The sequence below is a fragment of the Coregonus clupeaformis genome, chromosome 21, assembly GCF_020615455.1.
Source record: "Coregonus clupeaformis isolate EN_2021a chromosome 21, ASM2061545v1, whole genome shotgun sequence".
In the NCBI taxonomy this organism is placed as follows: domain Eukaryota; kingdom Metazoa; phylum Chordata; class Actinopteri; order Salmoniformes; family Salmonidae; genus Coregonus; species Coregonus clupeaformis.
The window spans coordinates 35,912,461-35,937,247 of record NC_059212.1 but is presented as its reverse complement, the minus strand read 5'-3'; the positions used below and the strand labels follow the sequence as shown (position 1 = coordinate 35,937,247).

At 43.4% G+C, this 24,787-nt stretch overlaps 1 protein-coding gene across 1 annotated transcript in view; it reads left to right on the top strand.

The window, feature by feature from the left end:
• Positions 1-24,787, top strand: part of LOC121535350 (arf-GAP with GTPase, ANK repeat and PH domain-containing protein 3) — a 217,761-nt gene that overhangs the window by 146,501 nt on the left and 46,473 nt on the right. Inside the window, exons 10-12 of the mRNA XM_041842343.2 lie at positions 4,606-4,710; positions 8,499-8,670; positions 18,960-19,133. Of these exons, the coding sequence (XP_041698277.1) occupies positions 4,606-4,710; positions 8,499-8,670; positions 18,960-19,133 (451 nt within the window). The remainder of the gene's footprint in view (positions 1-4,605; positions 4,711-8,498; positions 8,671-18,959; positions 19,134-24,787) is intronic.

Genomic DNA, 24,787 nt, shown 5'->3' with positions numbered 1-24,787 from the left:
AAACATAGACTTACACACCCTGGCTCAACATAACATAGTCCCCAGAGCCAGGGCGTGACAGTAACAATGCCAATAATGTTTTCAATTCGACTTTTGCTTTCAAAAGTTGCTCAAACATAGAACATGTAAGAATGAACTATAGCCATTGAATTCTACCGTGCAAATATACTGTGCGTTATAGGGAAATAATGCATGCTCGAGAATACCCATCAAGCCATTCAGAAACAAGTATTCAACAATGCCATAGTACAAAAATATATACAGTATATATAATGGTGTGTATGAACAGTATATTAATAGAAAAGGTGTGTACGGCAGTAGTTATATAGGATGAGCCATGACTAGAATACAGTATATACAGTTGAAGTCAGAAGTTTACATACACCTTAGCCAAATACATTTAAACTCAGTTTTTCACAATTCCTGACATTTAATCCTAGTTAAAATTATGTGTCTTAGGTCAGTTAGGATCACCACTTTATTTTAAGAATGTGAAATATCAGAATAATAGTAGAGAGAATTATTTATTTCAGCTTTAATTTCTTTCATCACATTCCCAGTTGGTCAGAAGTTTACATACCCTCAATTAGTATTTGGTAGCATTGCCTTTAAATTGTTTAACTTGGGTCAAACATTTTGGGTAGCCTTCCACAAGCTTCCCACAATAAGTTGGGTGAATTTTGGCCCATTCCTCCTGACAGAGCTGGTGTAACTGAGTCAGGTTTGTAGGCCTCCTTGCTCGCACACGCTTTTTCAGTTCTGCCCACACATTTTCTGTAGGATTGAGGTCAGGGCTTTGTGATGGCCACTCCAATACCTTGACTTTGTTGTCCTTAAGCCATTTTGCCACAACTTTGGAAGTATGCTTGGGGTCATTGTCCATTTGGAAGACACATTTCGACCAAGCTTTAACTTCCTGACTGATGTCTTGAGATGTTGCTTTAATATATCCACATAATTTTCCTTCCTCATGATGCAATCTATTTTGTGAAGTGCACCAGTCCCTCCTGCAGCAAAGCACCCCCACAGCATGATGCTGCCACCCCTGTGCTTCACGGTTGGGTTGGTGTTCTTCGGCTTGCAAGCACCCCCTTTTTCCTCCTAACATAACGATGGTCATTATGGCCAAACAGTTCTATTTTTGTTTCATCAGACCAGAGGACATTTCTCCAAAAAGTACGATCTTTGTCCCCATGTGCAGTTGCAAACCCTGGTCTGGCTTTTCTATGGCGGTTTTGGAGCAGTGGCTTCTTCCTTGCTGAGCGGCCTTTCAGGTTATGTCGATATAGGACTTGTTTTACTGTGGATATAGATACTTTTGTACCTGTTTCCTCTTCACAAGGTCCTTTGCTGTTGTTCTGGGATTGATTTGCATTTTTCGCACCAAAGTACGTTCATCTCTAGGAGACAGAACGCGTCTCCTTCCTGAGCGGTATGCCCATGGTGTTTATACTTGCGTACTATTGTTTGTACAGATGAACGTGGTACCTTCAGGCATTTGGAAATTGCTCCCAAGGATGAACCAGACTTGTGAAGGTCTACAGTTATTTAGATTTTCCCATGATGTCAAGCAAAGAGGCACTGAGTTTGAAGGTAGTCCTTGAAATACATCCACAGGTACACCTCCAATTGACTCAAATGATGTCAATTAGCCTATCAGAAGCTTCTAAAGCCATGACATCATTTTCTGGAATTTTCCAAGCTGTTTAATGGCACAGTCAATTTAGTGTATGTAAACTTCTGACCCACTGGAATTGTGATACAGTGAATTATAAGTGAAATAATCTGTCTGTAAACAATTTAATGACTCCAACTTAAGTGTATGTAATCTTCCGACTTCAACTGTACATATAAAGTGGGTTAAACAGTATGTAAACATTATTAAAGTGACCAGTGTTCAATGACTCTATGTACATAGGGCAGCATTCTCTAAGGTGCAGGGTAGAGTACCGGGTGGTAGCCAGCTAGTAACAGTGACTAATGTTTAGGGCAGGATACTGGACGGAGGCCGGCTAGTGGTGACCTTTGAACAGTGACAGAATTCTCTTGATGGAGCATCTGTAGAAGTTTGTGAGGGTCTTAGGGGCCAAGCTGAATTACTTCAGCCTCCTGAGGTTGAAGAGGCGCTGTTGTGCCTTCTTCATCATGCTGTCTGTGTGGAGGGACCATTTCAGGTCCTCAGTGATGTGCACGCCAAGGAACTTGAAGCTTTTGACCCTCTCCACTGCGGCCCTGTCGATGTGGATGGGGGTGTGCTCTCTCTGCTGTCTCCTGTAGTCCACGATCAGCTCCTTCATTTTGTTGACGTTGAGGGAGAGGTTATTTTCCTGGCACCACTCCGCCAGGGCAATCACCTCCTCCCAGTAGGCTTTCTCGTTGTTGTTGCTAATCAGGCCTACCACTGTTGTGTCGGAAGCAAACTTGATGATTGAGTTGGAGACTTGCGTGGCCACGCAGTCATGGCTGAACATGGAGTACAGGCGGGGGCTGAGCATCACCCTTATGGGGCCTCCGTGTTGAGGATCAGCGTGGCGAAGGTGTTGTTGCATACCTTTACCACCTGGGGTCGGCCCGTCAGGAAGTCCATGACCCAGTTACACAGGGAGGGGTTCAGACCCAGGGTCCTGACCTTAGTGATGAGCTTGGAGGGCAATATGGTGTTGAAGACTGAGCTGTAGTCGATGAACAGCTGTTGGGGCGGGATGCGTATTGTAGTGGGTCTAGGGTGTCCGGTAAGGTGGAGGTGATATGATCCTTAACTAGCCTCTCAAAGCACTTCATGATGACACTTCGTGAGTGCTATAGGGCGATAGTCATTTAGTTCAGTTACCTTCACTTTCTTGGGTATAGGAACAATGGTTGACATCTTGAAGCAAGTGGGACAACAGACTGGGATATGGAGAGATTGAATATGTCCATTCACACTCCAGCCAACTGGTCTGCACATGCTCTGAGGACGAGGCTAGGGATGCCGTCTGGGCCAGTAGTCTTGCGAGGGTTAACACGCTTAAATGACTTACTCGCGTCGGCCACGGAGAATGAGAGCACACAGTCCTTGTGAGCGGCGGGGGCCCGTGTCGGCGGCTCAATGTTGTTTTCCTCGAAGCGGGTGAAGAAGGTGTTTAGCTTGTCCGGGAGCGAGCCGTTGGTGTCCGCGATGTGGCTGGCTTTCCCTTTATAATCTGTGATTGTCTGGAGTCCCTGCCACATACAGTACGGCTCATGTCTGAGCCATTGAATTGTGAATCCACTTTGTCCCTGTACTGTCATTTTTCTCTTTTGATTGCCTTACGGAGGTCATGGCTGGTCTGTTTGTAGACGTCCATGTTCCCAGTCATCTTGCCATGGTTAAATGCGGTGGGGAGGAGCAGAATGGAGGCGTGATCTGATTTGCCGAAGGGAGGGCGGGGGAGGGTAGCAATGATCCAGAGTCCTCGATGCACGTGTAGCACAGGAGATGTGTTGACAGAATTTCGGTAGCTTTTTCCTCAGAATTCCTTTATTAAAGTCCCCAGCTACTATAAATGCGGCCTCAGCAGGGTATAGAGCTCCTCTCTCTGGGCATACAGAGGCTGTCCTGGGGCCCCAGCATGAGGAGGCCGGGGCCAGGCCCAGATCAAGGCAGGGGGACCGGGGCCAGGATTAGGATGATAGTCGACCCCCAGCCTTGTCCCTGGGTCACCGAGGGTCAGGTCCTTCCTGATGTGTTAATCAGGTTAATAATAAGCCCTGCAGGACGACCCAGCCTAGGACACCATCGGAGGGTGAGGGTACCCTATTTAACACACACACACACAGAGGAAAAAGACACACTCACACACAGGAAAAATTACACACACACACACACAGAAACCTGGCTGTAAAAGCACAACACTCCGCTGCTAATCCCCTAATTAAGCGTGCCCTTCCCTTGGTCCTCCCTGGTCCTTACCCCCAGAGGGCCGTCACCGCCCCCCAGCCACAAAGCCCCCCTCACAGCCCCACAGAGCCCAGTGTTTGGCCAAGTCCAGCAGAGGAACTGCCATTGTTTACCCTGGATTGACTAAGCAGATAAAGTCAACCATCTGAGGAGTTAATGCTCCAGAAGATAATGGTGGAATAGAGGGGAGGGGCTGAGTCAAGGCTTTGAAGAGGGGGAGATCACACACCTAATCCCTGGATGGAGGGGTCCTCCAGAGTTCAACTGGTCAGGACATGGGGATGAATGAATACAGGGGCAAATTGGATTGTCTCTGCTCACTTTGAATGAGAGACAGTAGGTTACAGTAGGACAGCACCAATTATGAAGGTTCAAGTGGTCACTGTTAAATATAAACTATGGACGTTGACCATTGTTTACACCGTTGACCACTGTTGAATTGCATTGATCATGGGGTTTCAGTGACCAATGAGAATCAAAAGTTGGAAGGTTGGAAAAGTTTGTACTCACATACAAGCAACATGCTTCTGTAAAATTACTGTTGTATCCACTCTGGCCTGATCTAAGGATAGAGCAAGTGTTCTTATTGTCATCCCAAGTTTGTTACATTATATGTTCCAGCCCATTGTGTTTAGCTGGAGGAAGACATTTTCTGACCCTTTATTCTTCTCTTCTCTCTCCTCCAGGGCATCCTTCTGAAGAGAAGTGGGAAGTCCCTGAATAAGGAGTGGAAGAAGAAATATGTCACACTGTGTGACAACGGCCTTCTCACCTACCATCCCAGTTTACATGTGAGTATCCCTACATTTAGTATAGCTCCGTTTGAAGTAGACTGTTTAAGGGATATGTGTAGAATATGCTTTACATTCATCAGCGAAACAAGGTTTCTGAGAGATAAAAAGGTTAGCAAAGATCTTTCAGCCTCTGATTATTAGTACTCCATCTTAGATTAGTGTGATTCTGATTATAAACTGGGGGAGGTGGAGGAGGGGGGGGCATAGAGGCAGAGGTGGTGGTCATCTCTGCCCCCCCACCCCTGTGGTGGCCGGTCCTGGCGTTGGGTAATGGAAACATGCATGGCGCAAGCTGCTGCTGCTGTGTGCCCGCCACGTCCGGCCACCACGCTGGCTTGTATTTATAATGGCGCTCACCGCTGTGCGTGGCGCATGGCGGAGGCTGAGCGGCCAGAAACATCGGTCTCTGTCAGAGTCCTGCTGGGCCGCTAATACCTCTTAAACACTCCGCTGCAGCCAGCCAGCAGACAGCTCAGTCAGAACCCCCCCCCCCAGTACGACATGGCTGCCCCACGCCCTGCCTCTCCCGGTCTACAGACCTCTATTCTATGGTGGTAATGTCTGTCTAAATACACCAAATGACTTGGTTGTCAAAGGAAGATTTGGTGAAAGTTGGAGATGAGCATTTGTACATGTGTCAACTCCAGATTTTTGCCCCTAGTCAGATAATTGTTTTGTCCAATTTGAGATATTATCATATTAGCAATATAATACTTCTATGAAAGCCATATACAGTGCATTTGGAAAGTATTCAGACACCTTGACTTTTTCCACATTTTGTTACGTTACAGCCTTATTCTAAAATTGATTAAATTGTTTTTTTCCCTCGTCAATCTACACACAATACCCCATAATGATGAAGCAAAAACAGGTTTTTAGAAATGTGAAATATCACATTTACAAAAGTATTCAGACCCTTTACTCAGTACCTTGTTGAAGCACCTTTGGCAGTGATTAAAGCCTCGAGTCTTCTTGGGTATGACGCTACAAGCTTGGCACACCTGTATTTGGGGAGTTTCTCCCATTCTTCTCTGCAGATCCTCTCAAGCTCTCAGGTTGGATGGGGGGCGTCACTGCACAGCTATTTTCAGGTTTCTCCAGAGATGTTCGAGTGGCTAAGCCACTCAAGGAAATTCAAAGACTTGTCCTGAAGCCACTCCTGCGTTGTCTTGGCTGTGTGCTTAGGGTCGTTGTCCTGTTGGAAGGTGAACCTTCGCCCCAGTCTGAGGTCCTGAGTGCTCTGGAGCAGGTTTTCATCAAGGATCTCTCTGTACTTTGCTCCTTTCATCTTTCCCTCGATCCTGACTAGTCTCCCAGTCCCTGCCGCTGAAAAACATCCCCACAGCATGATGCTGCCACCACCATGCTTCACCGTAGGGATGGTGCCAAGTTTCCCCAGACGTGACGCTTGACATTCAGGCCAAAGAGTTCAATCTTGGTTTCATCAGATCAGAGAATCTTGTTTCTCATGGTCTGAGAGTCCTTTAGGTGCCTTTTGGCAAACTCCAAGCGGGTTGTCATGTGCATTTTACTGAGGAGTGGCTTCCGTCTGGCCACTCTACCATAAAGGCCTGATTGGTGGAGTGCTGCAGAGAAGGTTGTTCTTCTGGAAGGTTCTCCCATCTCCACAGAGCTCTGTCGGGTTCTTGGTCACCTCCCTGACCAAGGCCCTTCTCCCCCGATTGCTCAGTTTGGCCGGGCGGCCAGCTCTAGGAAGAGTCTTGGTGGTTTTAAGAATGATGGAGGCCACTGTGTTCTTGGGGACCTTCAATGCTGCAGAAATGTTTTGGTACCCTTCCCCAGATCTGTGCCTCGACACAATCCTGTCTCGGAGCTCTACGGACAATTCCTTCAACCTCATGGCTTGGTTTTTGCTCTGACATGCACTGTCAACTGTGGAACCTTATATAGACAGTTGTGTGCCTTTCCAAATCATGTCCAATCAATTGAATTTACCACAGGTGGACTCCAATCAAGTTGTAGAAACATCTCAAGGATGATCAATGGAAACAGGATGCACCTGAGCTCAATTTCTAGTCTCATAGCAAAGGGTCTGAATACTTATGTAAATAAGGTATTTATGTATTATTATTTTTTTTTTAGCAAAAATGTCTAAAAACCGATTTTCGCTTTGTCATTATGGGGTATTGTGTGTAGATTAATGAAGTTTGTTTTAGTTGTTGATGCATTTTAGAATAAGGCTGTAACTTAACAAAATGTGGAAAAAGGGAAGGGGTCTGAATACTTTCTGAATGCACTGTATACTAGAAAATTGCAACTTGAATAGATTGCATTTGTTTTGATTATATTATTTTATTGACAGGGTGGTAATGGCTTAATTTAGTAGCCGTTATTAGCAGAGCAGTATAGCGTTACAGTGATGTATGTAACTGACTAGCTAGCTGCTCTGTGGATCTAGATCATTATAGCTATCGTAGGTTATCAGGGGCATGTCTACAAACTCTGTCTTGAGTGTCTGTCTGCTAACTTAATGAGCAGAGCTGAGGCAGAACGGGAACCACTGTTACATTAGCAGACACGTGTTTACTACCATTCTGAGTTACCAAGCAGAGGGAGAGAATGTGGGAGGGAAGAAGAGAAAGTGGTAGAAAGGGAGAGAAGGTGGTAGAGAGAGCGGGAGAGAAAAGGTTGGAGGGAGAGTGAGAGAGCGGGAGAGAAGGTGGGAGGGAGAGTGAAAGAGCAGGGGAGAGAGATGGGAGGGAGAGAGAGCGGGAGAGAGAAGGTGGGAGGGAGAGTGAAAGAACACGGGAGAGAGATGGGAGGGAGAGAGAGAGTGGGAGAGAGAAGGTGGGAGGGAGAGAGAGGGAGAGCGAGGCACGGAACGAGAGTGCGAGGATCCCTTTAATTTCGCAGTCAGCCAAGCCATCCACACAATCACCTTCTGTTAATTCTATCTGTTACATCAATTAAATTGTTTGTAGAAACTAATTGAATGTGGCTTAATCACACATCTTAATAGCTTTGCACGCTTCGATCTGGCTGTTAATTCCGGCAATAAAATGAAATGAGAGTGAGGAGCACTAGCTGGCTGGGTAATTAGAGAGGAGGCAGGGGAAGAGATGAGTGCTTTATGGAACCCTGATAAAGGAAGGAGAAAGATGGAGGGAGAGATAAAGAAAAGAAAGAGATGGAGAGATAAAGAAAAGAAAGAGATGGAGGGAGAGATAAAGAAAAGAAAGAGATGGAGGGAGGAAATACCAGGCAAAAGGCAGAGCAGAGAGTTCTCCTCTGGCTTTTTCTGCTGAGCTCAATGCTTTTCACCTTGGCTTCCCTTCCTCATCCATTTGGGGTGGTGATGTTGTTTTAAACCAAATAAAATGAAAGCGAATGAGACTGTTTGCATTCATTAGTCTACTCCATGGTTCTCCAACCCTCTTCCTGGACAGCTACCCACCTGTAGGTGTTTGCTCCAACCCCAGTTGTAACTAACCTGATTCAGTTTATCAACCAGCTAATTATTAAAATCAGGTGCGCTAGATTAGGGTTTGGCGAGAAGGTACAGGACGGAAGCTCTGCAGGAACAGGGTTGGAGAGTCCTGGTCTACTCATTAAGTCTATAACCGAGCTAGTTTGTGAGGCAGCGTGGGCACAGGTAATGCCTAATATGCTGAAATGGCTATCTGTCAGTCACTTTTGGTATGTCAGGATGGAAGTTATATGTTATATCATGAGGGCAGTTTGATGTTTTAAAGGTTTTTCATGATTATCCACATTTAGACTAATGAGATTGACTCAGTGTGTTTTGTGATGTGTGTGTGTTCCAGGACTACATGCAGAACGTGCACGGTAAAGAGATTGACCTGTTGAGGACCACGGTCAAGGTGCCAGGGAAGCGACCACCCAGAGCGGTCACCACCATCGCCCCCACCGCCAGCCCCAAGACCAACGGGCTGACGAAGGACCGCAGCACCCTGCAGCTAGGAGTAGACACTACAGGTAAGAGGGCCAGCCTAGTCACCACTATGGGTCCATGCCAGACCTCTGTACCAGACCTGGGTCAAAAACATATGTACAATTCTTTCAAATAAAATTATGAGCTACCCTTGATTTAATTAGCATGTTACAGTGGAACAAATAGAATAGTCCACAAAAAGCAAATTAAGCAAAATTAAGCACACCTCAAATACTTACTTATATTTCAAAAGTATTTGACTCGAGTCTGCTCTTCAGTTTTGGAGTATCCACATTTGTTACTACACAGACAAACAGAGTAGGTAGAAGTTGCCCACTAACCACTGATATAGGGTCAGATATTTATTCCTCCTTTTTACAGTTATGGTCAGGTTTCGGAGTAAAATAATCTGATTTTAGATCTGCGGCAATAGGAACAACTTCTACCTCGAGTCAGAACCCAACCAAACACTTTCAACAACCACAGACCGAGCTATGTGCAAAAAGCTATCAACTGAATAACTTAAGCTAAGCAACCTGATGCCCAGTTCAACTGTATGTAAACCTCTATTGACTTCATGTCTGGTCCAGCAGAAAATCAATAGACGTTCTTCAGAGACACTAGAGACATGTAAGTAATCAGTGAACTCTTAATAGGTGAATTATGTAATGATCATGTAATATCTATTTTTATTGCTGTATGTATGTGAAAACTCTTTAGATTATGGTACGATGTCATTATGCAGATGAGCTAACACAATGATATGATTACTGAAGGAGTGCTTATCAGGCTATGACATTCTACCTTAAAGGGCCAATCAGTTTGTGAAGTCACAAGCTCTGCTGGTCGGCTACTGTGTAGCAACTTAGTGGTGCCAAAATCCCTGGTCTGCCCTAGAAAGCCTATGTAAATTACGATCGCCAGAACTGCCAAACCATTCTATGGCCTCTAAAGCCATAGAATTAGTTTATTACGATCAAGTTCCATCCCCACGTGAATTATTTTAAAGTTAGCTACAAATCGAGATATTTAATTAAATAGTGATCCATTCTGACTACAGTACTACATTTGTCGTGACGCAGGACCACGTGCTGACACAGACCAATCACGGGCTGGCAGGCTACGAGGAGGCTCGTGCCCTCATGGCATAGACATTAAGGTAGACTCTCAGGCAGGATGAAAATGACTACATCGACCATGATCCTTTGCTACAGTTACGGCCACTTTCACCATGATCCTTAGCGATTTCTTGGTGACATTCAGCAAAATTCAAATACTTCCGGCTTCATGTGCCATCTGGAGATTTCCATAGGAATACGTGGATGACGTCAGCGCTATCACTATCTACTGGTTTTAATGCCTATGGTAGAAACAATTAAAAGCGTGATCCCCGCCACTGTTTCATTAAAAAGCTGAGGGATGGGGCTCGAGAAATGTAACCACTCTCAAATTCAAAGACAGAGCTATGGATGCAAGGACTGACCATCCATGATATCAAAATTATAGTTTGAACCATGTTTTCAGGCTATATAGTGTTTGTTTACATTTACTTTGTTTACAAACATTGGAGTAAAACAAGCTTATATTTTGGGTTCTGAAAGGATATGATTGTTCAACTGAGATCATGAGGCATTTCTAAGTTATATTCTTCAAGAATCAATGGGTACATATCATTAAAGTCCATGGATGAAGCAATTCTTGATTGCCCCTTTAAATTACTAAATAGGGAATTGACTAATAAGACCCCATTTTAAGTATGATTAATTTGTTCATAATAATCATTATAAAATAAAAAATAAGAATTATCCATCGAAGGACATTTTTATTTTGTCCAGATGTTGAATTTTAGCTCTTACCTAAATTCCATCCGCTAAGGTTCTATGTAATGCCACAGGAACAATGACCAGGTTGGGGCTTGCCTTGCTTGTCCTGTGTCCTGCCAGTACCAATGCCTTCCTTCCTTCAGTCCACACAGGCCTATAAATAGACAGAGCTGGCTGGCTGGCTGTGCCACTGGGCTGGAGGGATCTGCTCTGCTTTGGCAGCTAGGCCCAGAGAGGCGAGGAGAAGCCAGTGATTAGATTTAGGGGTTAGGATTAATTATTACTAAGAGTAATTATTACTAATTAGCAGAGTGGTCCCCAGAGGGGGGTGATGTGGGGAGAGGGATAGAGGGGAGGGGGGTAATGAGGGCGTCCTCCGTTGGCCGAGGAGCAGTATCTGGCTGTAGCTAATTGGATTGTGCAGTAGTGGAAAAGACAGACTGGCCAGTAGAGACCACTTGTGGCCCAGCCCATTTTGTTGGTCCTGGCCAGGATTTGACCATCAGGACCCCACTCAAGAGGTTAATTAGTCAAATGCTGGAGAAGATTTAGGAGTTTACAGAGTGAAGGACAGGGGGTGGAGGTCACGTTCCAACTTCCAACCCACAAACAATTAACCTTCAGGAGAAGGTAGAGGAGAGGAGAAGAGAGCAGAGGTGTCCGAATCTGTAGTAGGGAGGGAAGAGAGAGGGGAGATTGGGAGTGGTTCTGGGGCCCTGAAAAAGAGGCCAAATGCTCAATTTTTTTATATTTATTATGAATTCCTTTTTTTCTTCTGACTCATTACCTGTGTTTGCATGGGTATATTGTTTAACTCTGACTCATTAACTGTGTTTGCATGGGTATATTGTTTAACTCTGACTCATTACCTGTGTTTGCATACGTATCTTGTTTAACTCTGTTGTAAATACAGAGCTACAGTGCCTTGCAAAAGTATTCACCCCCTTGGTGTTTTTCCTATTTTGTTGCATTACAACCTGTCATTTAAATTGATTTTTATTTGGATTTCATGTAATGGACATACACAAAATAGTCCAAATTGGTGAAGTGAAATGAAAAAATTGTTTCAAAAACAAATTATAAAAAATAAATAACGGAAAAGTGGTGCGTGCATATGTATTCACCCCCTTTGCTATGAAGCCCCTAAATAAGATCTGGTGCAACCAATTACCTTCAGAAGTCACATAATTAGTTAAATAAAGTCCACCTGTGTGCAATCTGTCACATGATCTCAGTATATATACACCTGTTCTGAAAGGCCCCAGAGTCTGCAACACCACTAAGCAAGGGGCTCCACCAAGCAAGCGGCACCATGAAGACCAAGGAGCTCTCCAAACAGGTCAGGGACAAAGTTGTGGAGAAGTACAGATCAGGGTTGGGTTATAAAAAAATATCAAAAACTTTGAACATCCCACGGAGCACCATTAAATCCATTATAAAAAAATTGAAAGAATATGGCACCACAACAAACCTGCCAAGAGAGGTCCGCCCACCAAAACTCACGGACCAGGCAAGGAGGGCATTAATCAGAGAGGCAACAAAGAGACCAAAGATAACCCTGAAGGAGCTGCAAAGTGGAGATTGGAGTATCTGTCCATAGGACCACTTTAAGCCGTACACTCCACAGAGCTGGGCTTTACGGAAGAGTGGCAAGAAAAAAGCCATTGCTTGAAGAAAAGAATAAGCAAACACGTTTGGTGTTCGCCAAAAGGCATGTGGGAGACTCCCCAATCATATGGAAGAAGGTACTCTGGTCAGATGAGACTAAAATTGAGCTTTTTGGCCATCAAGGAAAACGTGTCAGGGACTGGGAAACTGGTCAGAATTGAAGGATTGATGGATGGTGCTAAATACAGGGAAATTATTGATTCAGTCTTGCAGAGATTTGAGACTGGGACAGAGGTTCCCCTTCCAGCAGGACAATGACCCTAAGCATACTGCTAAAGCAACACTCGAGTGATTTAAGGGGAAACATTTAAATGTCTTGGAATGGCCTAGCCAAAGCCCAGACCTCAATCCAATTGAGAATCTGTGGTATGACTTAAAGATTGCTGTACACCAGCGGAACCCATCCAACTTGAAGGAGCTGGAGCAGTTTTGCCTTGAAGAATTAGCAAAAATCCCAGTGGCTAGATGTGCCAAGTTTATAGAGACATACCCCAAGAGACCTGAAGCTGTAATTGCTGCAAATGGTGGCTCTACAAAGTATTGACTTTGGGTGGGTGAATAGTTATGCACGCTCAAGTTTTCAGTTTTTTTGTCTTATTTCTTGTTGGTTTCACCCCCAAAAATATTTTGCATCTTCAAAGTGGTAGGCATGTTGTGTTAATCAAATTATACAAACCCCCCAAAAATCCATTTTAATTCCAGGTTGTAAGACAACAAAGTAGTAGAAAAAATGCCAAGGGGGGTGAATACTTTCGCAAGCCACTGTAGTAAAGGATACTGTTGAGACAACTCATACTACAGATTCCCTCAAAAAAAAATTGAGTCTGGGAGGGGAACAATACAAGGGCGATTTGAGTTAATCTCCACTTAGGAGAGAAAGGTTACAAATCACGGCAGGTCTTCTCCCGTTGGAGCACCCTCTCCTATCCTCTTCTGATGATGCGATCGGAGTGAGTTTGATTTCATTAGGCATGCAATTGATGAAGGGAACAAAGGGGTAATTTGTCATTCATGGCATCTGAATCACAACCCTGTCTTTGCCTTTGGTAATTCATTCACTCCCTGGATCTAAAGACCTTTAGAATCACAGGAGGGAGGGGGAGAAGATGGAGAGGAGAAGAGAGAGAGACGGAGACAAAGAGTAAATGAATAAATGCATGTGTCCAGGCCTAATTCCTTCTCCTCTGTCTGAGTGTTCAGCGGAACCGTTTTACCCACGACAGATACATTGTATTAAAGTATTAATGTGGCCCATCAGTTTTAATCAATCGTATGGGCGGCAGAGATGTGTGTGGAAAAGGCAGAGGGAGGGGGTCGTGTGTGAGTGTGCTGTACAGGTCCTTCGTCTTACATTGTAAACCAGTGAGTCTTCATCTTGCTCTGGGCTGCATACACACATACAGGCCAACCAGTGGGCACTGACTCACTGACCACCATCAGGTTATGCCTCTGTCTCAGTGGCCACAAGCCAAGTGTCGGGGCCTGATGTGTGGTTGGGGTGACTGTCTAATGGCTCCTGACGAGGAGGCGGCTGGATGAGGGGGGAGGATGGTTAGATGACATGGCTGAGCCACAGAGGGGGGTGTGGGGGGGAAGCTTTCAGGGGTGGCGTGCGGCGTTAGGCAGTAGTGATAGTGATGATAGTGGTGGTGGATTACATGGCTCCAGACACAGATGATGTGCTCCTTCCCTCCTTCCGTCCCCCACATTAGCATTAATGCCTCATTATCCTGATACTTGTACATAATGGCAACAACTCCACAGTGGGGTCAGGCCTCTGCTTCACGGCTCATCACCCCTCTGACGGCACGCCTGGCCGCGCCGGCCCAAAGAGAAATGAGAGGCAAGATGATGTTACCGCTACCGCCGTTCTGTAGCTACCCGCTAATCCATCGCCTCTACTTAGATAACAGCTCCAGCCAGAGCCAGCCCTGTTGCTGCTACTACTGCTAAGCATAGAAAACACTCCTTTACTCTCTCTCCTACACACTTACGGTTATATTTGTCAAATGAACATAATTATATACATTTTTTTAAATGCTGGTATAGGCCTACATGATCGGTGTAGAGCTTTTGGACATTTCTATTAACATGCAGGTGGAACTGCCAATCTGAATCCCAAAATTATCACAGGAAGTTCAATTATTGTTTTATTTTGATGCCAAGTTTAATCTTTTTACAGTCGTTTTTTGTAATGCCAGTATGTCAACAGTACCTTGTGTAAATTCAGCCTAAATGACTAGCAAGTTGAATAGCTTTGACAGGTAATTGGTGTGTGATTGTCTAAGGATTTGGCTGTAGGTCATCACTACAAACATTTACCTCCAGACATTTGCTAATGGAGAACGGATGGCTGGGAATAGGGTACGGGGTAATAAAGGTTTGGTGGACTCACCCCCAATGTTCTACATGTCTGAGACAGAATGACAAAATGAACAGGGTTATGGTGATGTGGTGTATTGTGTCTGAGGTGGAAGACCGCATTCCCTGTCAGGAAATGTGTATGGCATTTGAAAAATAGAATTGTGTTATGTAGACATGGTACACGTTTTATTAATTCACAAGAATAACAGACCGATAAACAGCACCATATACAGTGCCTTCAGAAAGTATTCACACCCCTTGACTTATTCCACATTTTGTTGTGTTACAGCCTGAATTAAAAATTGATTAAATTGAGTTTTTGGTCACTGGCCTACACACAATACCCCATAATGTCAAAGTGGAATATTATTATTTTTAGATTTTTACAAATTAATTAAAAATGAAAAGGGTGAAATGTCTTGAGTCAATGTATTCAACCCCTTTGTTATGGCAAGCCTAAATAAGTTCAGGAGTAAACATTTGCTTAACAAGTCACGTAATAAGTAGCATGGACTCTGTGCAATAATAGTATTTAACATGATTTTGGAATGACTACCTCATCTCTGTACCCCACACATACAATTATCTGTAAGCTCCCTCAGTCGAACAGTGAGTTTCAAACACAGATTCAACCACAGAGACCAGGGAGGTTTTCCAATGCCTCTCAAAGAAGGGCACCTATTAGTAGATGGGTAAACATGTAAAAAGCAGACATTGAATATCCCTTTGAGCATGATGAAGTTATTAATTACACTTTGGATGGTGTATCAATACACCCAGTCATGACAAAGAAACAGGCATCCTCCATAACTCAGTTGCCAGAGAGGAAGGAAACCGCTCAGGGATTTCACCATGAGGCCAATGGGGACTTTAAAACAGTTACAGAGTTGAATGGCTGTGATAGCAGAAAACTGAGGATGGATCAACAACATTGTAGTTACTCCACAATACTAACCTAATTGACAGAGTGAAAAGAAGGAAGCCTGTACAGACAAAAAATATTCCAAAACATGCATCAAATTTAGAATTAGGCACTAAAGTAAAACTGCAAAAAATGTGGTGAAGAAATTAACTTTATGTCCTGAATACAAATCGTTATGTTTGGGGCAAATCCAACACAGCACATCACTGAGTACCACTCTTCATATTTTCAAGCATGGTGGTGGCTGCATCATGTTATGGGTATGCTTGTCATCGGCGAGGTATAGGGAGCTTTTGTAGGATAAAAAATAAACGGAATAGAGCTAAGCACAGGCAAAATCCTAGAGGAAAACCTGGTTCAGTCTGCTTTCCAACAGACACTGGGAGACAAGTTCACCTTTCAGCAGGACAATAACCTAAAACACAAGGCCAAATATATGCTGGAGTTGCTTACCTAGATGACATTGAATTTTCCTGAGTGGCCTAGTTAAAGTTTTGACTTAAATCAGCTTGAAAATCTATGGCAAGACTTGAAAATGGCTGTCTAGCAATGATCAACAACCAACTTGCCAGAGTTTGAAGAATTCTAAAAATAATAATGTGCAAATATTGTACAATTCAGGTGTGCAAAGTTCTTAGAGACGTACCCAGAAAGACTCACAGCTGTAATCACTGCCAAAGGTGATTCTAACATGTATTGACTCAGGGGGTTTAAAACTTATCTAATCAAGATATATTAGTGTTTTATTTTTCCAGTTTGTTTACAAATGTTATAATTTTTCTTCCACTTTGACATTACAGAGTATTTTTTGTAGATCGTTGACAAAAAATGACAATTAAAATCAATTTTAATCCTACTTTGTAACACAACAAAATGTGGAATAAGTCAAGGGGTGTGAATACTTTCTGAATGCACTGTAACTTTGCTAGGATGTTGATGTTTTCAGTTGATCTTTTGGCTGTTGCTTTGCTTTAGGGTTCACTGATGGTATATGTACCTGATGGTACAAGGCCCACCAACACATCCCAACAAGTAGTTTGACTCTTGGCCTTCCGAAAGGGGAAAAAGTAATAGCTAAATAAATACACAAACACTGTATGGATTCGTATTTAAAATTCAACTAACAATCATGTCTAATTGTCAGATTTGATGCTAATGATTTATGAATTAAACATGGATCCATCAATTAGTCCCCACAGAGCAGACCTAGACCACTCCTGCATAAAGTAGCGTATAATGTAATTACACCGGAGCTATAATCAGCTGGTCGCGTCAGGGGAGAATGTTCCCTATCTGCCCCATAGAAATAGTATTAGAATTTTAGACGAGAGTATCTTGTCAAAATATCGAAGCTTGTAAATGTTGTCTTTCTCTTCTACTTTAACTTTAGATAATAAAATGATCCATCATGTGCCGTGTGAACGGCAGAAACGGAGTCAGAATGTGTCGCTGGTGTATTTGATGCGTTTAGAAAATGTTTGTCTCAGTTGCCTCAGTTTAGTTAATATTAGAACTTTAATAGCAGTGAAATCTGGATTTCATGTCATTTTATGTTGAGCAAGTTGTTTTAATTAATTGATATATTGAAATATTGAATGTAATCATCGCATTGAAATATATTAAATAATACAGTTATTTAATTATTTATAACAAGCAGTTATATTGTATTCACTAGGACTACCACTATTATCTTAGAGCAGTGATATATATCTTTTTTAAATTTGTTAAATCATCCATATAGATCATCCATATATATTTATAAGATCTACACATAAAAAACGAACTTAATTATTACATTTTCAAATATGCCAGCTCATGCCATCAGTCAGTAACTCACTGAAAATGACCCCAAAATGGTGTGTGTCCCCCCCATGTAGGCATCAACAATGATTAAACACACAAATGTGAGGGAGTTTGTTAAAATATGCTTCATCTTTCCACTATGATTGTTCATCAGATCTTCTCTCCCCTCTCTCCAATGCCCTGGTTTGGGGATGCTAATTCAGCCAGCACTCCCCAGCATGGTTCTCTCTCTCTTTCCTTCTCTCTCTCTCTCCTCCCTCTCTCACTGCGATCCCGCTCCTTCCCCTCTGGGACCTGAAGATTAATATTCCCGGGCCCAACAAGATAATTACTGATACTAATTAGACATGATTATGTGAATTTGATACACTTATTACTCCCGCTAATGAGAAGGACGTCTTATCCTAACAAGAGCGCCGCGGCGCTTAGTTTACTTTACACACGGCACGCAGTATATTATATCTAGCTACTGTTATTGTTGTTAAACCTCAATCTGAATTATATCATTTTTTACGTCTCGTAATTGTCAAATAAAAAGTCCCTGATGTGTGTGATGTTTGTCAGTAATCTTATTACAATTAACAAAATACATATTATATGACTTTTACCAAAACAAAGTGTTTGACTGCTAACCATTCAGGGCAGTCTTTGCTGTGAGTAGATTAAGTTATATTAAACTGATGCTCAATTATTGCTTCTAGTCTAGTCTATCATATCTTGGGGAATATCCAGCAGAAATTATAGTATAGTTGATTACTCTCTTTTGTTTTTACTACAACCTAAGGAGTAGAGCATCTTGTTACACTTCAGAGATGACTCATCCACTCTTTTATCTCTAGTTGAGCTTAATGTGTGGTATCAAATGCTCATTGGCAACTTTATAGTAGGTATGTATTCTTTATTGCAGATCTGACAATAAAAACCCATACTTGATCTTACAAGTCTGTTGATTTACTGATAAATACCATGTATATAATTTGGCTCAGAATCAACCATGAAGGACTTATTTAGTTACATTTTATTGTGATTTCGTACAGGGAATGGTGGATAAATAAAGTTTTGGTTAAAAATAAAATAATTATCATAGACAAATTTCATTGGATGAAAATACATATACATTCTTATATTAGCTCACTGTGGAACTGAAGCTGTAACTAGAAGAAGTCAAGTCAGTATCTATTGTGTTGTGTGGCTGTCCAGACAGGAACAGGAGGGAAGGACCCCACACGGTGCTGCCTAGCCCATGAATTAGTAAATGGAGGCAGGCAGAGAGAAATCCGTGGCTTGCTTGATTGGAAGTCGGGGAGAGAGAGGGGGCCTGCCGCCTGCCGACGGCGGGAGAGATGGATGTGGCAGTCAGAAGGATGAGGCGAGATAATTAGCGATCATAGTGTATCTTGTTAATTAAGGGCTAATTAGAGACAGAGGCAGAGGGAGAGGGAGAGGGGGAGGCAGGGGAGGGAGGAGGGTTTACACATGTAACACAGAGAGATGAACACAAAAAAGCTGTCAGCAGCATTGTGCAACTTTACGATGTCTGTTCTCGTACAGATAAAAACTGAAAGAGAACTGCTAAACTTGTTATTAATGTATATAGCTTGTTTGATGCAACATACAATTGGATTTGCAAAAGAGATTGTAACCTCAGTGAAATGCACCTGTTTGTACAGGTACATGAGATGATGATGCATGACATTATTTCAAAGTCCCCCTCTCTCTCCCTCTCTCCCTCTCTCCCTCTCTCTTTCTCCAGGTGCACCCCACTCTAACAGTAGTACGTCCCTCCAGTCAGAGCATTCGGTCGGCGGAGGAAATCTGGTGGGCTTCGGGGGCAGTAAAGACTGCATGCACCAACGCTCCTTCTCTGTGTCCAGCGCTGACCAATGGAACGAGGCCGTCATCAACACCAGTGCAAGCACCGGAACCGGTGAGACTGACGACCACCATGTCCTCTTCCTCTTCCCTCCTCTTCCTCCTTCTTGTTTTCTCCTTCTTCCGCATCTCCACTCCTACTATTTACTCAATGAAGTCTCAGTCACTCGATGTAATTGAAATAGATGTAGCATGATGATGACACACGACACACAATGAACGATAGAAAACATCCAGAACAGATCTGGTACAGTCATATCAGTGGGGGTGCAACAGCCGTGCTTAGGTTCGTATTCATTAGGGCACACCGTAGCAAAACCTTTTGCAGCAGAAAACTAGTGATTCTTATTGGACAAGTTCAGGTAGTCCCTCCTTGTTTCAGTCTGTTTTCTTCCATTTGGTACCTAATGAATAGGACCCTGGTATTGGTGGAGAGGTGGAATAGAACAAAGCTCGTTTTCATAATGAGGTAACCAGGCCTTTGATCGCCGTGACCTTTTCACCTACTATTATCTGACAGAAGCGAAAGACGATGGCGGAGGAGAGGAAGTGAGTGAAGGTTATTTGCCATCCTAACTCCACTCCCTCCCATCCCATCACAGAGCCTTGCCAGTGCACTTGAGTGAAGTCAAATAATAAATGTTCTGTGCGTGTTGGCTCCTCTTTCTCTCTCTTTCTCTCTCTCTCCCCCTCCTCCGTCCCCTCTCTCTCTCTCCCTTCCCCTCCCCCCTCTCTCTCCGCAATAGGAAAATGAATGCTTTTCGGGGGTACCATTCATCACCAGTTATTTCCCCTCTCTTTGTGGTTGGCAGTAAAAAAGCACTTAAATGCACATCAACAGAATAACAGTCATTTCCATGCATGTTTGCACTCTGCTAGTTCTCATTAGCGCGGTGGCGGCGGCAGCCCCCTCCCCACGAGCTCCCAGGGGCCCTGGCAGTTTAAAGAGCGCTCTTTTCGAGCGCTGCTGGAGTCCAATGCTGTGCAGCGCACACGGCCTCATGGTTCCACAGACAAGCCCCGTCTCTCATTTGCAACTGCCAAACGATCAATTCTGCCTGGACGCAGGCAGGCAGGCAGGCACTTCTATCATAACCCACTACCCCTCTGCTCTCCCATCAGCAGCACGCCCAAAGCAGAATTACTTAGAGGAGAGAGTGTGGTGGGGTCCTCTCAAATAATTGTGTGTGTGTGCGCGTGTGTACCTGTATACAGTACATGCTTGTGTGTTTGTGTTTTCACGTGTGTGTGTGTACTCTAGGCTACATGTCTTGTATATGCTGTTTAGGAGAGAACCATGTGTGTGTGGTCAATGTGGATGTATGTGTATTCCAAAACACTGTGCTGTCATCCCACTCTACGGATATGCTACTTACTGAACAGTGAGCTAAAATCTATTTCCTTGTTTGGTAAACTGAGAAGACTTGACTTCATATTAGCATAGCTCATTAGCCAGATTTTCAATTCCCTCCATTACTCTGTTTTCTTCAGTTATATCCATTGTTCTCTTTAAGGTAACCACGAATGAGCCAAATGAGCTGAGAATGATAGATATTCGAGAAGTCATGTCAAATGGTAAATATGTTACTTTGTCACGTTGTTCTTGCATTACCAATCTCGTATACTGACACTACAGTTGGGCGATTCAGAAGAGCTCGAACAAGGACTTGAACATTTGAAAACAAGTAGACTTCAATGTGTTCTTTGTGTATTGCATTCATTGATATGCCTCCCTCCCCTACAAATAGTGAATCTGAATTAAAACATACAGCAGAATAGTCATTCAATGTGATATGTGACTGCAGTATTAGAAGGTAACAACATAACACTTGTGACGTCTTTATTTTTCATTCTAATGGATCCTTCAATAATCAATAGGAGGAAGGTCCACCATTCATTCAGAATGTTTTACCATTTGAATAGACGCCAACCCAGCCCCAATCACTCCATTATCCTTCGTCAAGGTTGCAGGTCAACATAAAACGTGGTTCTTCTAAGAAACAAAATAAAAAAAATAGCAGATTGATGATAGGCTGAAGAATAAAATGCATCTTAGCCCAGATAACCATTTCCATATTATTTAAAAAATGTCCTCATTTGTAAGCCTATTGAGGGAGAAGCAGGGGGAGCTAGCTACATCTCTTGAATATTGAACATAGCCTGTTGATTAAATCTCAGCCCCATTTTGTCTATTGCTTCGCAGTCCACTCTTAATCTGGGCCCACACAAGAAGCTATGTTTAGAAGCTGTCTCTCCTTCATATACTTCATCATTTACACCTGAATTAACCTCTTAAGGATCGGACCCTTTTTTTCAATTTTCGCCTAAAACGACATACCCAAATCTAACTGCCTGTAGCTCAGTACCTGAAGCAACGATATGCATATCCTTGATACCATTTGAAAGGAAACACTTTGAAGTTTGTGGAAATGTGAAAGTAATGTAGGAGAATATAACACATTAGATCTGGTAAAAGATAATACGAAAAAACAAACATGCGTTTTCTTTTTTTTCATCTTTGAAATGCAAGAGAAAGGCCACAATATAATATTGCAGTTTAGGCGCAATTCAGATTTTGCAGTGTGTGTGCAACATTTCAGATTGATCCAGTGAAGCATTGCAATACTGGACTATTTTGTATCAAGTCTGCCCAAATGTGCCGAATTGGTCAATTGATACGTTTTCAAGTACATACCTATAGAGAACATACAAAAATGATAAGGTAATACAAAATGTAAGTTTATACACTCCCAGGAATGTCATACATGATGGATCATTAGCTTATACACTAACTTTCACACATCTAGATGGCTGGGCGGAGTGGGTGTGGAGCCAGAGACAGCAGGGGTTCAAACTGTAGAACCCAGTTCCTACATAAAACTATGCTACATTTTATCTCAGGGACCCTTAGGATGACAAATCAGAGCAAGATTACTGAATGTAAGTGCATTATTTACCTTCAGAGGTGAATGTATCAAACCAGTTGTTGTGATACGTTTTTTGTTGTTGTGCACTCTCCTCAAACAATGGCATGATATTTTTTCACTGTAATAGCTACTGTAAATTGGACAGTGCGGTTAGATTAACAAGAATACAGTATAAGATGTCCTGGAAAGTTTGCTGTTACTTACAACAGTCATGCTAATCACATTAGCGCACGTTAGCTCAACCGTCCCGTATACGGGACACCGATCCCGTAGTGGTTAAAAACAGACTTGACAGGCACCTAAGCACTGTGACATTTTTACAAATGGCAGTATAACTACGTCAATGCCAAAGTGAGTGACCCCCAGTCAAAGTTTTGTTGTAGTATGCAGTATCCTGCTAACTGGGGAGCAGACAAACATTTTGACCAAGTCTGAGGGTTTGAGAGGGTTTTTTACACTGAAGTATATACAGGTCACTGCCGAAATAAAGGAAACACCAACATAGTGTCTTAATAGGGCGTTGGGCCACCACGAGCCAGAACGGCTTCAATGCGCCTTGGCATAGATTCTACAAGTGTCTGGAACTCTATTGGAGGGAGGCGACACCATTCTTCCACAAGAAATTCCATAATTTAGTGTTTTGTTGATAGTGGTGGAAAACGCTCTCTCAAGCGCCGCTCCAGAATCGCAGGTTGATGTTTATTGTCATGATTCTTCTCCTGGAGGCAGAACTGAGCGATTTCCCCTTAGATAGGCCATCTGCAATTGTCTATATTGTAGAAATTCATGAAAACAAAAATAGGGTTAGGCATTAGGGTTAGCAGTGTGGTTAGGTTAAAATAAGATTTGACGACTTTTTTGCCTGTGCCAGCTAGTGACCACTCCAGAACAAGATTCATGACGAAAAACACCAACCTACTCCAAAATCTCCCATAAGTGTTCAATTGGGTTGAGATCTGGTGACTGGTATGGCCATGGTTTATATACTTTTCGTCAAACCGCTCATGCCCTGTCAATGGGGGCATTGTCATCTTATGGTGGCGTAGCCAAAATAATGGCCCTAAGCATGATGGGATGTTAATTGCTTAATTAACTCAGGAACCACACCTGTGTGGAAGCACCTGCTTTCAATATACTGTGTCCCTCATTTACTGACGTGTTTCCATTATTTTGGCAGTTACCTGTAGGTGTATACACCATCAGTGTATGTTTCTCCGGTGAAGGTATTTCATCACAGAGGCAGTGAGTGAAGGCAGGACCAGCCTGTGTTCTCTTCCTCAGGGTGTGCTGCTGTATTGCTGGAACTCTACTCTGCTCTGCCCTCCCGTCGCGTACTGGAGAGCACGGTGCATGGGGAGTTTGATTTCCACGCCGGGTCCGTAATGAAGTTTGACATTTAGTTTGGAGAGAGCAGCAGAGCGCGATCAGGCCTTGATTAGTGCACTCTAATTGAGGATAATATGGGGGGAGATGGTGATTGTTTCTAATTTTTGCCATTAATTGCAGCCGATGCCGTTGATTGAGGACAGGCAGTGAGCTCTGCTGTGTCAAGGGGCCTAGCCAGCGAAATCACAGTGCTCCCATACCCAGAGCCTCTTGAATTACGCATTTAGAAATTAAATGAAAAACTCTCTCTCTCATTATGTCTGTGTGTCTCTCTCTCTTGTTCTCATTCATTCTCATTGTGAGAAGGCTGCCGGTTCGTGGCAGGGCCAGAAAGCTGTTAGCAGTTCGGTGCTGCGGTGGATAGCGAGCTGTTAGCCCCCTCTTTGTCTCGCCCACAGTCTTCATCATGAAGCATGTTTAAACGGTAATTTCCCCGGCGGGAGTGTAATACACTGTAATCACAGGTTAGCCCTGACACCTATTCCACAGTACCTGCCTGCCCAGGAGAGGCTGGGAGAGGCTATATGGCACTCAGCTGAGAGGAGAGAGAGACTCCTGATCCTCAACATACTTCATTCCCGCCGCTCGCTACCTCGCTCTCGCTCTCTCACTCTCTTGCTCCCGACAGCCCCTCATAACATCTAGCTAATAATGCCAAAGTGAACTCTCTGAGCGGCTCACAACAGTAAGCTACAGTGCCTCCATTTTAAACAGAGAGCCAGTCGGTGGCGTCTACTCCTACTAAGTTTTATTATGGGAAATCTAATGTGATCCATCAGATATGGATAGCTTTGAATTGAGGAGCACTTCAGATGAGCCGACACCAGATTATGTTGGATGACTAAGGCACTGCCAGGGACTCTCTGATATAGTTGCTCAATGATGTGTATGCATGGTTCAACAGACTCTTATAAGTGAGTAATAGATATACGTTGAGTGTACAAAACATTAGGAAGCTCTTTCCATGACATAGACTGACCAGGTGAAACATATGATCCCTTATTGATGTCACTTGTTAAATCCACTTCAATCAGTGTAGATGAAGGGGAGGAGACTGGTTAATGAAGGATTTTTAAGCCTTGAGACAATTGAGACGTGGATTGTGTATGTGTGCCATTCAGAGGGTGAATAGGCAAGACAAAAGATTTAAGTGCCTTTGAACAGGCTATGGTAGTAGGTGCCAGGTGCACCGGTTTAAGTGTGTCAAGAACTGCAATGCTGCTGGATTTTTCACGCTCAACAGTTTCTGTGTATATCAAGAAAGGTCCACCACCCAAAAGACATCCAGCCAACTTGACACAACAGTGGGAAGCGTTGGAGTCAACATGGGCCAGCATCGCTGTGGAACGCTTTCGACACCTTGTAGAGTCCATGCCCCAGCGAGTTGAGGCTGTTA